We start from the raw sequence: 15,329 nt of genomic DNA, 5'->3' as shown, positions 1-15,329 counted from the left end.
AAGCCTTGCTACTTACCCTCAGCTCGTCCCTCGTCTTGAATCTATCAAGGAGCTGCTGGTAATGTCTGTCAGTCATTTGGCGCAATAATGACAAAAGACATGAAACAAACTCTCCCTGTAAGAAATGGTTTTAAAAGGAAAGGAAAGGCATTACAAAGTAAAGACTGTTGTTGTTGTTGTTGTTGTTGTTGTTGTTGTTGTTGTTGTTAAAAGTACAGTGGTACCTCTACTTACAAATAACTCTACTTACGAATGTTTCTACTTACAAATGGAGCTCCGTCCGCCATCTTGGATGCGGTTTAGATAGGATTTTTTCTACTTACGAATTTTTAGATAGGGTTGCTTCGACTTACGAATTTTTTCTCCCAATGCATTCCTATGGGATTCGACTTACAATTTTTTTTGACTTACAAATGTGTGTTCGGAACGCATTAAATTCGTAAGTAGAGGTACCACTGTATGTGTTTTCTATTGATTATGGAGGTATGAGGACAAGCAGTATTATCATCATCATCATTTATTAAGTTTGTATACCTGCAGGCCTTAGTTTAGGGCAGTTCACAACATAAAGCCACAATATAAAAACACAAAATACATAATAAGAACAAGAACAACCCACTAATCCCCCAACACATTTTAAAAGAGCACTGGATGTCAATCAGCCAAAGGCCTGGTTAAAGAGGAATGTTTTTTGCCTGGCGCCTAAAGGGGTATAATGAAGGCGCCAGCCGAACCTCCCTGGGAACAGCATTCAACAAAGAAAGCTCCTTTGCAAAGATTTATCTTAAACCCAACACTGCAGTTCTTTCCTCAGTGTTTAACAACTGAATCACATTTCCTGAGCCTGCAGTACAGAACTCACTTATTAGAGAAGAAGTCCAAGGGAGCACTTTGGCACTTACTTCTGAGGGCCACATTACGCTCAAGGCATTACATGCAACTTTATCACTGGTTTCTTTCTTTAATTAGCAGTGGGGTGAGGAGATATATTTCCATCAGATATTTCATCCCTCCCTTCCTAGCAACGATCCAGAAAGAAACACTCCCCACCCCACCCCATTCTGCATGGCTATAAGGCTTAATAAAAAGCTCCCATTTGGTGGATATGGATTTCTGCCCAAATCACGACTGGAGAACAAGAGGATAAACCTCCCCTCCACATATTCTGTGGAGCCCCTGCACCTGTAAAGAATTAAAGAAATGGAGCTGAATACTATGAATTTTGAATAATGTATAGATTTTGCCACCAGTCAACATGGATTTGCTGTTAATACTCCAAAAGTAAGGATGGCTTATGTTTGTTAGGGACGCGGGTGGCGCTGTGGTCTAAACCACCGAGCCTAGGGCTTGCTGATCAGAAGGTCGGCGGTTTGAATCCCCGCTACAGGGTGAGGTCCCGTTGTTAAGTCCCTGTTCCTGCCAACCTAGCAGTTCGAAAGCACGTCAAAGTGCAAGTAGATAAATAGGGACCGCTACAGCGGGAAGGTAAACGGCGTTTCCATGCGCTGCTCTGGTTTGCCAGAAGCGGCTTAGTCATGCTGGCCACATGACCCGGAAGCTGTCTGCAGACAAATCGCCGGCTCCCTCGGTCAGTAAAACGAGATGAGCGCCGCAATCCCAGAGTTGTTCAAGACTGGACTTAATGGTCAGGGGTCTGTTTACTTTTTTATGTTTGTTTAACACAATTTCCATGTTGAGCAAATATCTTATACATTTGCGGCCTTTCAAAACAATGCTACCACGAAGTCTATACCAGTACCAATGTGGAAATGGAAGCAAGTCTCACACCATGGGGAAGGAAGAAGAAGTTGATACGGTTAAAAATCTGGTCTAAGTGAATTAAGCTATTTCTCTGATAATAGATCTCTTTCCATTCTATCTGTATACATGCAAATTAGTTATCTTTTGGCTTGAAAACCAATGAAGCAACTAAGCATATACAGTATACAACATAAATGGGCATGTCTTCTATTCCAGATCAGCTCGTGTAGGAAGAAATCACAGCGTTATTTGCCCTTTGCTTGTCTTGTCTCGGTGACAAGACTGCATTTAGTACATGTTTCAGCACTTCAGTCCTACACATACTCAGCCAGGGAGTAAGCACTATTGAACATAGTGGGACTTACTTGTGTGTAAACATGCACAGGTTTACCCTATAAGTAAGGCATAGGCAAACTCGGCCCTCCAGATGTTTTGGGACCACAACTCCCATCATCCCTTGCTAACAGGACCAGTGGTCAGGGATGATGGGAGTTGTAGTCCCAAAACATCTAAAGGGCCGAGTTTGCCTATGCTTGCTATAAGTCACCATGAGCACTCCTTTAAGGCCTTGACACACAGAACTAATGAAACACACTGCAGTCAAGGTTGATGGAAATGCCATTTTTCCTTAAGCTTGTTTCTATAGCAAGGCAACTCCAGCTTCTGAATTTGGGATGGAAAGCTGAGCCTGGTATTTCCGTGCAAGTCCACCTACATGTCATAAAATGTGCTCATTTATCATTTTGATAAGCATAGAATGGGTTCCTGACAACACATGGGGACCAAACCTGCCACCTACACTCAAACTGGGTGGTGTCTTTCTTCGCAAATATCTCAAGAGCATTTGGCTCAGTAGGTTGCCGTAAGCAAGTACAGTTCTGCATGAACTTGCTACATAACAGTATATAATTGCCTTATGCTGTGCGGTGAGTCACTTAAAAATTAAGTGCTTGATGTGGCACTTGAAACTTCCCCACACAACGGCTTACACGATATGGTGCAAGGCCCCCAAGAACCTATTCTTTGAGAATGTGTGAAAAAATACTTTCATACAGCTTTGGGGAAAGGGAAGCCACCTCTTTCTCCAAAGGAAACCTATTAAAATAACACTTGCTCAAACTTAAGGCTATACTTATCCCACAAGCCTTATTTAGCAACATTTGCGTATGCGAATTATTAAATAAAAGTCAATGGACTTATATTCAGCAAGCCTTCAACAATATGGGGGGGGGGGACTTTTCAAAACTAAAATGTAAAGAATCCTGAAATCTTATCAGTACATCCTGCCAGAACTACAGCTTGTTGCTAACATCTGCCAGGTGTGGTAGTGCAAGTGCTGGACCAGTGTCTTGCCTTGGTAATGGACTGGATGAGAGCCAGCAAGCTGAAACTCAGCCCAGATAAGACTGAAACACTGTTAGTTGCTATTTCCCTAAACTGGGTGGATGGAGGTTGCCTGCCCTTGAAGAGGGCACTCTCTTTCTGAAGGAGAACATATATAGCTTGGGGGTCCTTCAGGCTCCTTTGCTGTTGCTTGAGGCTCAGGTGGCCTCAGTGGTGCAGAATGCCTTCCATCAGCTTAGGCTGGTGGCCCAGCTAAGCCTGGACAGCCTAACTACTGTTGTCAATGCTCTGATAGCCTCTAGGTTACTGCAACATGTTATATGTGGGGCTGCCTCTGAAGACGGTTCAGAAACTTCAGTTAGTGCAGAATTCAGAAGCCAGGATGCTAACTGGTAGCACTGCCATATTTAAAAAAGTAAAAACCAGGATACCCTGAAAGTTGATGAGCCAAAAAAAAACCCACGATTTTTTTTTATTGACTTGCCTAGGATCCAGGACAAAGGCACCACTCCCCCCCCCCGGTCAATTCCGCTTTTGAAATCCCGGTAATGTCTGGGAAAATCTGGAAGTATGGCATTGCTACTCACTGGGTTTGAGCATATTACACCGATCCTGGCCTGGCTGTCAGTTAGTTTCCAGGCCCAATTCAAAGTGCCGGTTTTGACCTATAAAGCTTTAAGTGCCGCAGGACCACAATACCTCAAGGGCCATGTCTCCCATATGAACCAACAAGGACCCTGTGATCATCATGAGGCCCTTCTGCATGTGCCCCCTCCACAAGAGGCCTGGAGGGTGGCAACATGAGAACGAGCCTTTCCTGTGGTGGCTCCCTGTTTGTGGAATGCTCTCCCCAGGGAGGCTTGCCTGGTGCCTTCATTACATATCTTTGGCATTCTAACATTCTACAGCCTTTTAACTGTGTTTGTGGGACAGGGCTTAATGGTTTGTTTTTGTTCTTATTTTATAATGTGTTTTGTGCTCTCATTTTGTATTCTTATGTTGTGAACTGCCCTAAAGTATTTGGATGAAGGGCGGTATATAGATTTAATAAACAATAGCAAGAAAGTCACATATTAACTTTGTCAACAGTACTTCAATTTGGGGGGGGGGCAATAGAGAGGAGTGAAAAATAAAGTTCTCACATTTTTTATTAGATTACCTCTAAATGATTTCACTCAGAACAAAGTAGCATTTAGAATATATTGCTAGAAACCTTTTTCTATCAGGAATATTTTTTCAAGGCTCCATGACTAATAAGGCCCCATGTCAAAGAATGGGTGTGCTAAATATTTCCCTGAAACCTTTACTATATGAACAAAAATAGGTCAGCTGCTCTTTTAAGAGTTCTTCCGTGCCTCCCACTGTGTAAGATACCTCCCATTTTGACAAAAGCAGAGCACAACCTGACATTATTTCACTTACGTGGCTTTTGTGTTGTTCTCTGAGAAATAGGATTTGAACAGCCTAACTCACATTAACCTCTCCATATCATTGAACAAAATAGGACATGGGCTGTTGTTGTCTTTTACTTACAAGTGACCCAGATAGGAGAGAGGTGTATCTCCTTTTTTAAAAATAATAATAGAAAAGCAGGTGAGGAAAGCTTCCAGTTTCAAAACAAACAGCAGAGGAAGGGACTGCTTAATCCCGTTCCCCTTCCACTATTGGCCCACCATTGGCTATTGCCCTGACTAATCACCCTGCTTTTCTCTCTTCATAGGAAAAATGTAAGGCTCCATATCTTTTCCGCTCTGGATGGGGCGGGGGCAATTGGAACAGGATAACAGCAAGAAGTGGGAAAGTTGAGCAGCCTCTCCCACGTTCCTGCTTGCCACTTGGGGTGCTGCTTTTTTGATGTGCATCTACCATGAATTTTCTGATTTGGCACTCATACTCAAGAGAAGTATTTCACTTGTGCTTTCTTTCGCAACACTAGATCAGAACAAAAAGTTCCCTGTTTCGACCGATGGAACAGTGGACTGAGCACAAGTGAAATAAAGTACTTCTTCACACAGCACAGAATTAACTTGCGGAATTAACTGCCACAAGATGAGATGATAGCCACTGACTTAGTTGGTTTTCAAAATAGGATTGGGCAATTTCATAAAGCACAAGTCTATCAAAAGGCTACTATAGCAAACTTATGTAAATATGCTACCAAGTACCAGATCCAGGGAACAAGCAATGCAGGAGGGATGTTTCTTGCATGTTTTCTATATATGTTTCTAGGAGGTATTTGGATATAGACTAGATGAACCCTTTGTCTAATCCAGCAGGCTCTCTTTATGTTCATAATGTTACGCACTAGACCTGATCTTCAAATGCTCATTGTAGGACCAACTCGCGCGTGTTTAGCAAATCCTACAGAGGGAACATGGGCTAGTTTTTGGGCCAGCCACAAGGACTGAGGCCAGCCATAAGAATTTTTAAAGCTGGATGAGGGAGAGAAGGGGGAATTCACATTTTATTTTATTATTTATTTGTTAGAATATTTCTAAACCTCCAACTCATTTCAAAAGATGTCGTGGCGGTGTACATGACCAATCAAATTCCTCAATATTAAAATTCAATGGGAAGCCTTTGTGCAAGTGGATGGCCATTTTCTCTTTGAAGCACACATGAGCCCAACACACAGGGGCTGGAAGCCTTTTCTTACCATTTTTATACACTGAGACAAATTAGGGGAAGCCATAAATCAAATATTCAATCCAGTTATTTCTACTGCAACACTTACAGTAACATCTTGAAACTGAAGCCTCGTCGCGGACCCTGCTGTTTGAGGGCGGCTTGTGATCTCCAAGATGGTTCTGAGCAGCACATCTAGCAGGCTGTTCACAATTACATCTATTTCTTCCAAAACTGACTTTTCCTTTAGTTTGTTTAAAAAGAAAGAAGAAGAAATGGACTATTTAGGTCAGTATTAATGAAAAGCAGATACATTATTTTCTCAGCCAAATGTTAACAAACTAAATTTGTATTATGCAAGGGAGAGACTTGTCGTTTCATTCTGGGTTTATATTTCATTCTGTATTATACTTTACCCAAGACAGCAGAAGTACCAACTTTGATATGCTTACTATTCTGAAGCAAATAAACAAGAAATAGTAAAAAGAAGTAAAACTTCTATCACGTCTGAACATCAGCCATGCTGACTCGGGCCGATGGGGGCTGGAGTCCAGCATCATCTGAATGGCACCAGGTTGGGGGAAAAGGGGAGCTAAAAAAGATTTTAAAGCCAATATTCACCTAGATCAAACACAATCTTAACTGAGCTCTAATTCAATACAATTTTTCTACTGCTTCTTACAAATGTATGGCCAAGAGAAATCATAACTACATGCAGAACAATGTGGCATATTCATTAAACAAATATCATTTCACTTCCCCCCCAGACAACTGATTTTTTCCTTTCCTGTTAGAAGTCAATTCCATATGATGTAGCTCCTACTTACAGAACTATTTTTCTTTATGAGGCAAAAGATGTTGCTTAGGATGTGTGCACACGTGATCAGATCCTTTTGTTCCTGCAGATGTACATAGAGGTGATGCAAAACAACCGGTAGTAGAATATATCGAGACTCTGGAAGGAAAGAAGAAAACTAGTCAACACTCTTCTTTTGTGGCATCCCAGCTCCACTCCATTCCTATCCTTTAGCAATTTCACCATCCTGTCCTTTCAATGGATGGGACTATGCAGAACATCACATTATAGTACTTCACTTTCCACATACAGAATTACTTGATTAAAAGTGTTCCCACGAGAAGAAGCATTTCCTATGTAAAGACCTACAGCCTCTCCTTCTATAGCTCACATTTTCTGGATGAAAACATCCCCAATGTGTTGCATTTTTTTAAAAAAAAAAAAAAAAACACCCAACTACTGTGCTTGAAGATTGGGCTTACTCTCTCAGCTTTATCAGGCTTCATCACAATTGCCAGTATCTCCAAAGGAAGATTTATGAACATCTGAATTGGGAGGAGGGGATAATATATCTAGTCTAAGCTAATGAAGAGTCAGGAGTCATAAATGAACTCTGCTACATTGCAGAGCCAACCTGGTGCTATGCCACAGAAAATTGAATGCTATACCCAATGGCACTACTTGTCTCCACTTCTGCAGAAGAAAACACAAAACCCCCCTCGGTGTTATACAAATCTGATTAGCAGGTAAATCTGGCTTTAGAACAGAAAGCTATTCACCACAGAAAGCTTTTTTTGTCTTAGAAGTTTGAACAATCTGTTTGTACAGCCTACGAATTCTTCCCTTACCATGCTATTTTTCCGCACTCAATAGCAAATAACGTTGCAATATTGTAAAGAGTTCATTTTCACCCCCTGAGACAGGGGAGTTTAATTACACTTCAGATCACAGCGAGTCTCGGCTTTACCGCAGGACTTCATGCTTTATTTTTCCAGACCAGCATACTTTAGACAACTGAAAGCATTTTTAAGTTTTATTTAAAGCAGGGCAGGGGTGGGAAAGGGATTCTCCTCCACTTGGGACTGAGGGGAATGGAGGGTGGGGGAGGACAGAAAAGGGACAGTGCAGAAATGGGGATAGACGCCCCCCCCCAAAAAAAACAATTACAGGAATTAAATAGTGTTTTCAATACTTGAAAGATCTCCAATGGACATTACATTGGCCATGGGACCAAGTGACCTATAAACAGGGCTTTTTTCCAGTCAGGCCAAGAGTCAGATAATCAGCAAAGGCAAGAGGCCGCTTCAACTACTTGCCATCCTACCTGGGTTCATGTACAGTTGGCTCTCTACTGTTTTTCCAATGCACTGGAGTTTCACAGCTTGAAGGGATTCATCTGCATTTGTGATGGTTGGTAAGCTTCCTAGAGTATCACGCACCAAATTTGCAACCTCTCTCACTTCAAATAGCTTCAGCAGCTCTGCGTACACAGCAGGGAAGGAGACAAGAAAGACCGCCTAGTGAAAAGAGGGGAGAAATCAAAATACACTATGAACCTGAGATTAAAGAAATTGGGACAGGTGGGAAATTTGAGTATGAGGATGGGATCTGACTTTAAACTATTGTTAAAACTTTCGTAAAACATCTCCTTTGCCAGAAGAACTCAGTTTGGGGTTGGAGGGTGGTGCTTTTATTTTATTTTTCTAAAATGAGTGATATTGCAAATTGCATTATCGTTAAGTAACTGAAGTTCTAAACTGAAGACCAGAAAGCAAATGGGGCTATGGTGAAGATGAATAAGGGGAACAGTACTTAAAAGATCCATAGCTACTTGCAGAAAATACAATCAGGTAGACTGACAATATTCTTGGAAGTGAGTGTGGAACAAAATGATCTCATAGCTCTGCTAGCTTGGGCCAAAAGCTTGCTATAGGGGGGAAATGTGCAGCCAGATGTCTGAACCCAACTTCTGCTATCAACATGTCAGTAACAAAATGAAGCACATTATAAGTCATAGCAGCAAGAAACAGCAAATTGGTCGCATCAGGAACAAGGCTGCTTTCCCCCCGTATCTGTGACCAGGCAGCTTGAAACAGCGGCAACAGTGTGGTGCAACAACTTGTTAACTTACTTGGGCTTGGGATAAAGAACTAGCCCCTTTGGTTTCTTGGGAAAGGAAGAAGCGCACAGACATCAAAAGCTCTTGAATACAGCAGCAGAATTCCTCCTCGTTTTGCCCTCCAGTAGCAAGAGAGAACAGCTTCCGAGACTGGATGATATACTTAAATATATATTCTTGTGCCTACAAATGTCGAACGAGAAATATACAAGACTACATTGTTGGTTCTTAATAATTAATAAATAAATACTTGGTTTCAGAGACATTTGAATGGTCGGTGTTTAAACAAATAATAAACAAGGCAATGGAATTGTTTATACCAGGAATAGAACTCTTTGCAGTCAGAAGAAAAACTAATATGAAAAAGGAATAGCAAGCTGAGGGGAACCAGGGGTCAGCCCCCACACCCACATCACTGAACAGAATCTCATGTTATTTCAGTGAATGATTATTTATTGGACAAAAATCTGCTTCATTATGGCCCCGGATCATGGTCATGAAGAATTTTCTCCGATAATTGCTTATAGGCAATGACCCACAAATGCCCAATTTGTTCTGTACTTTCACATTATGTGACTAATTTTTTTGTTTCTAGTATGAAGTAATTTGAAAAAAATAAATAAAACCGAAAACTTTTTAAATCATCAGAGCAAATTTTTACTGGAGTGTTTTATAATGTTATTTGTACTTATTATATGATCTCTTTATCATAATGAAACCTTTAGAAAAATCCTCTGAGCTGAACAGTTTGTGTCTATAAGCTATTAAGCAATTTTCTTTTATTCACAATCTTTTCACCAGGAAAGTAAATGCAAATCCCTTGAAATAATGACAAAATTGTTTACTTTCGGTTTTCAAATACAAAAAGTTAGGCAATTTGCTCATGTATTTTAAAATTTATGTCCTACAATTAATTGACACCATCAAGCTCTGGTTTATGCTCTTATCGATACATCTATGGGACTTTAGTAGCTTCTTCTTGTTCTATTCCTATTATATTGCATCACTGATGGAATCATGAGGGCTACATGTTTTGGGTATATCAGTCATTGAAGGTCATCTGACACAGGTTTTAGCTAAGTCTAAAACTCCATAAATTGGCTTGCATTATTAACATGGAAACAAACAAATACAAATGGACAAAAATTCGCGTGAATATCTGTAAGGGCGCTTGTTGGCTTCTCACAAGTAAGAGGCTTCAAACTCCATAGCTGGTTTTTACAGAGTTTTAGTATATACATATGTACATGACAGAGCTAAAAAGTTCATGACTGTCTAGTCCGAATCAAAATCCGGAAGTGGAGCCCGTCTAGATTGGTGCTAACAAAAGAACCTGGGAGCCCTCAGTTTCCGCTTTTGCTCCTGACGCTTGTCCCCCCTGCGCTCCTGGGGTGAAGGGGCAGGGACATTGCCTCCCCCCCCCGAACTACTAAACTGTTTGGCAGGTTCTCTGGTAGCTAACACTTCTCCCTCTACAGTTCTCAGGTCCAACACTTCCAACATAGCTGCCAAGTCTCTCGTTTTCCCCGGGAAACCCCCGTTTTTCCGGCTGTCCCCAGCCGAAAAAATGGATTTTTTTGGTTTACCCGGTTTATACTGGCACGACGGCCATTTTGGAACTGGGCGGAGCATGCTCAGAAGCGACTTTTGATGCTGCTCTGCCCAGTTCCAAAATGGCCGCCATGCGACTTCTGGTGTGGCAGCCATTTTGGAACTGGGCACAGCAGCATCAAAAGTCACTTCTGAGCATGCTCCACCCAGTTCCAAAATGGCCGTCGCGCTACTTCCGGTATGCTAATTTCGGTCCGGTCCCTTATTTTTCAGAGAGGAACTTGGCAGGTATGACTTCCAACCTTCCCCACTGCTGCTGTGATCTGTCAGCATCCCCAGAGCTCTCCTCCTCTGTGAGAGCCTCGGCACCACCTTCCAGGCGATGCTCTGAGGCAGCAACATCTGGGCTCCCTGCTGACCCCTGGTGGTCCCCTGACAATATTACCTATTACTTTCTACATGTCAGGTTTCCAAAAAGGGTTGAGTCATTCTGTGAGTGAGCTGAGTATGTACTTAGTTTTACATGTTAAGAGCAATAAACCATTGTTTGTCGCTATGCGAATGAGCTTCAATGGGCTCAAGCAAAGGGTTGGGCTTATCCACTCCACTTGCCTGCCTACTCTGCTCTGTACAGTCAAGAGGAGGACTTCTGTCAGGTTTCATTTCCGTTTCGTAGAATCTCGGTTTAGCATTATGCACAAACCAGGAATCTTGGTTTACAGCAAACAATACTTAGTTGTGAAACCAAAGAACTTCAAACCATGGATTATGAAGCTAGCTTGTTTAACTGGCCATGGTTAGTTATTAATGACTGTCCACATAGTGCTCACCCATGGCTTAGTAATATGTGCACACCAGCCTTTTGACTTCAAACCACCACCACCCAACCAACGCACAAAGCATTTCCATGCACACACTCGCAGCAGGATGGGTCCCATTATCCTTCTGCCAGCTGCATCCTCTCCTAAAAGTTACTCCAGAGGGAATCTGATGCTTCAAAGACAAATTTAGAGGATGTATGGAGCCTACCACTAAAAGGAAAAGTGGGAAAGTGCCCTTGCACAAGCAGACTTTCTTAGTTCCAAGTCTCAGTAACTTCAGCTGGCATAAATTCATGTTGATATAAAGAGATACAAGCAAGATTACACACTCCCCTGCCAAACTGTGTTACCTTTAATACTTCTTGGTTGTGTGTTTGCCTTTCCACTTCTGTTATCCGATCAACATGCCACTTCAACACCTTTATGAGGTCTCTAGAGTATAACACAAAATTTATTTCCAGGCTGAAGTGTGAAAGACTTAAATAACACACTGGATTACACGACGTCTAAAACAGATCAAAATAATGTAAGTAATTTATAGTGCAGTCCTAAAGGCATCTACTCTAAACTAAATTTCATTCAATACAGTGGCACCATGTCCCAGGTAAATGAGAATTAGGTGGCAAGCTTAGCTTGAAATCTCAAAGTATTGCCACTAAAGAGCAAATACAAAAGAAGATCCCATTATATTTTTGGATACTTAGAAAAAATTGTGATTTTGTTGTTTACAATTTCATTTCACAGGAGTGTCTTGAGAGCAGAGTTTCCCAAACTTGAGTCTCCAGTTGTTTTTGGACTACCATTCCCATCATCCCTAACCACTGGTCCTGCTAGCTAGGGACCCAAGTTTTGGAAACCTTGCTTTAGATCAGGCAGGACTTGCTTTAGATGCAGGACTAAACCTTGCTTTAGATGCAGGACTCTATGTCAGTGAAAGAGAATACATATTGCATGCAGAATGTCCCAGATTCTATTCCTGGCATCTCCTGATACGGCTGGGAAAGACTCCTGGCTGAAATCCTGAAGACCTCCTGCAGTCAGCAAAGGCAAGATTGTTCTAAGTGTAGACAACACCGAACTAGATGAGCCAACGATCTGACTCATTGCAAGATAGGGTCTTATGTCCCTATGGTCAATGTGTTTGGCTAGCTATGAAAATTTGTAAACATTCCTAGCAAGGGAAATTTAACAAATGAAATACTGGCAACTATCCAGAAAGCCTATGGTTATATTTACACTCTGCGACAAAAAGTGTGTCCTTAGATATAAATATCTCTTCCTTGGGAGCCGATTTTGATCAAGGGCTGTAAAGTTTAATGCACTAGTTCTCCTTTTACATAAGACTCCAATCTAAGCTTCGTATCCACTGTGTGTATGTTAAGTGGTAAATTTATGTGTAGCCCCAAGGCAACAGAGAAGCAGGATGTATCTGTCTAACGGAGATATGTATCTCCCACCCAGAACAATAGGAAGGCATTCCTTCAACTGTCTCCTTTGATCTGCTAATTGTTTCTTTTTGCAATAGCCTTGATCTGGTTAACCAAGAGGTGCACACTTAGGACTGCCCCAAAAGGCATTCACGAATACCACTGTCTAGCCATGGGAAATCCTCCCATTGGGGCCTCTTAACTTGAGACCGGAAATGTATTTGCCACCTGGAAACTGATTGGACAAATTCTGTTCTACTCACACCCTCCCTTCCTGTAACCAGGGAACAGAATGAACCATGTATCTTTGCACTTCCTCCTTGTCTTTCCTCCTCTTGTCCTTGAGCACCCAACTTCAGTGAAGATGCCCGGGATTTGTTAAGCCAGTTTCACCACCACAACATCCAAACCAGCAAACTGGTTTTAAAACGCACCACAAATCAGAATCCACTCCTGGTTGTTTTACAATTACGGTACATTTTAAAGTTAAATATTTCCTCTTACATTTTACAATTAAGTATTTCTAGGTGTCAGGACAAGGTTAGGGTTTGTTTTAAAGGTCACATATCATTACACAGCATTATGGCAAAAGGCAGAAAACCATTTAGTGGCAATAGAGATAGTAGAACTGAACTGATTTCAAGCTGATAGTCTCTCTCTCTCTCTCTCTCTATATATATATATATAATGTATATATTCTCAATCAATTTATCAGCTCATTGAACTTTTATTTTGATCTACTGCCCTTTTATTTAGATCAGTTAATTTAATTTACCTTCAGTCAATTAGATGTTAGTTGTGCTACTGTTACACATACTGCCTGTCCTTCACCAGCAGGTCCCATGGCAGCTTACAACAATTAAAAATTGTAAATTGTAAACTGATAAAACAGATCACAATCACAGAAATGGGGTGGGTGTATATACTTTTACCTGTATGCAAGTGCTCCTGCAAAGTGACTTTCAATGTAGGTGTCCATAACTGGCTTAAAATGGTGAAACTTGCTGTCCTGCAGCAAATTAATTATGTGAACCTAAGAATAACAACACTGGTGTTTATTAGTGTTTGGAAGTCAGCTTCCAAAATTAAAATAAGACCGTAGGGAATAATAAAATATACCTTACCAAACAATCAAATACTTGGGAGCCGTACTTTTGAGAATTTTCATCTAAAATTCCAAATAAAGTGTCCAGTGTATCTTGGAGAAACTTGATGAAAGAGAAATTTAAGAAATACATATTTAATGAATGTTATTTATTATATAACCTGCTGGAGAAATTACATTTCTCTACAAATGCAAAACAAACAGTGAAAAGAGTCTTTACCTTTACTATTTCTGACCCATCAATTTCTTTCAATTTTGAGAGGCAGCTGGCAATTTTTTCTGGGTGGGCTCGCCACTTAAGAAGGTCAAGCATGTCTCCTACAAAGTAAAGACACAGAGCAACAGCTAGAGATGCAACAAATGTGTGATTTATCTACATGATGTGGGAGGAGGGGAGAGAAAAGACAACAGACACAATCCAGCAAAAGTTAGGTGTGTCAAAGTGTCATTGATGTCAACAGCACTTATCATCAGCTAAATCCCACCGAACCTAATGAAACATACTTATGAATAGATCACACATATATATGACCACACTGGCAAACTTTTGTCTTTTAAATAAAAATTCCATGTACGTCTGCAACTTATGCGGAGGTTACGTTCGGGTAATCATGCCCATAGCCAAAATTGCATATACGCATAACACATTGGGTGCAAAAGAGACTGGGATTGCTTAAGTCTTTTTCCTAGATGTCCTTCCCCCCCCCTATTTATTTATTATTTTTATTTGCCAAGCCTTTAAAGATTAACACGCACATGTTAAATGTATGTAAATTGTGGGCTTACTGTATTTCAGTAGATCTGTTGGTGTGCTACCTTAATGCACAGACAAGATTACTAGCCCTAACAGATAACCACACCAAAGCCGTGACTGTCCTGTTCCCCACCAGGATGTTTACCTATCCCTAAAACAAGTTGTTAATGCATTTAATTAATGTGCATTATAAGGATATTGCTTTTAAAAAGCAAGAGAACAATTAATAGGCAAATCTAACAGTACTTTTTGATTCCAGGTGTGCTGCTGCTGCTGCTGCTGTTGTTTAAAAAAGTTGTTCACTACATGCAGCCTATGTCAGCTTTTGCTTTGCTCTCAAATAGTCCCACAAGTTCCTTTATTAGTGTGTTGATAAAACCAATGTTTTATTCAATATCATTTGTGTCTATCTTGCAAAGATTAAAACGACATGTTAAAAGCATATCCCGATTTCAAGAACCTCACCTGTTACATTAACTGCCTGTTACACTGTTTTAAGAACCAACATGTTACTTTACCGTTCTGTGTAAGCTTAGTCGAACACAGGAAAGATGTTATCCAGAATGATTCCTTAGTGGTTTTTACTGCTTGGTGGTTATTTGAAAGGAGATGCCCCTTTGAAAAGGGGAATTTGAGGTAGCGACTAGAATCCTGAAGGCTTACATTTTCTTCACACTGGGGGAACAATTAAGTCAAGTTTGCATTTCAACTTGCTATATAAAAAATGAGATAAAAATGTAGCACAAAGCTGTCACATAAAACTGTTTTTCTTTGAAGAATGGCATAATGTGCTAATTACCTCTCCCCAATGGGTTTCCTTCATGGTCTTTTCTTAACCCTCTAGAATATTCTCTCTAAACGCTGTCCCAAGGTGATTTCATTACATCCTGTGTCTTTCAATACCACACACTTTCAGTACCCAGTTCTGCTATCTCTCTCTCCATCCCAACTCCACATCTCTAAAGTGCCCCTCTGATATTTCTACTCAAATGCTTTGTTCACAGTGAATAAACTGAAGACATAGGG

At 40.9% G+C, this 15,329-nt stretch overlaps 1 protein-coding gene across 2 annotated transcripts in view; it reads right to left on the bottom strand.

The window, feature by feature from the left end:
• Positions 1-15,329, bottom strand: part of DOCK4 (dedicator of cytokinesis 4) — a 245,960-nt gene that overhangs the window by 72,335 nt on the left and 158,296 nt on the right. For both annotated transcript variants that reach the window (XM_035128338.3, XM_035128339.3), the window contains exons 17-26: positions 14,822-14,978; positions 13,770-13,867; positions 13,569-13,652; positions 13,377-13,477; positions 11,368-11,449; positions 8,658-8,828; positions 7,851-8,043; positions 6,558-6,685; positions 5,840-5,974; positions 17-115 (exon numbers count right to left, since the gene is read on the bottom strand). In XM_035128338.3, coding sequence (XP_034984229.2) covers positions 17-115; positions 5,840-5,974; positions 6,558-6,685; positions 7,851-8,043; positions 8,658-8,828; positions 11,368-11,449; positions 13,377-13,477; positions 13,569-13,652; positions 13,770-13,867; positions 14,822-14,978 — 1,248 coding nt within the window. The remainder of the gene's footprint in view (positions 1-16; positions 116-5,839; positions 5,975-6,557; positions 6,686-7,850; positions 8,044-8,657; positions 8,829-11,367; positions 11,450-13,376; positions 13,478-13,568; positions 13,653-13,769; positions 13,868-14,821; positions 14,979-15,329) is intronic.

This window comes from Zootoca vivipara, chromosome 9 (genome assembly GCF_965207765.1).
Source record: "Zootoca vivipara chromosome 9, rZooViv2.hap1.1, whole genome shotgun sequence".
NCBI lineage: Eukaryota > Metazoa > Chordata > Lepidosauria > Squamata > Lacertidae > Zootoca > Zootoca vivipara.
Note: the sequence above shows the minus strand (reverse complement) of the source record. Positions and strands in the feature narration are given on the sequence as shown.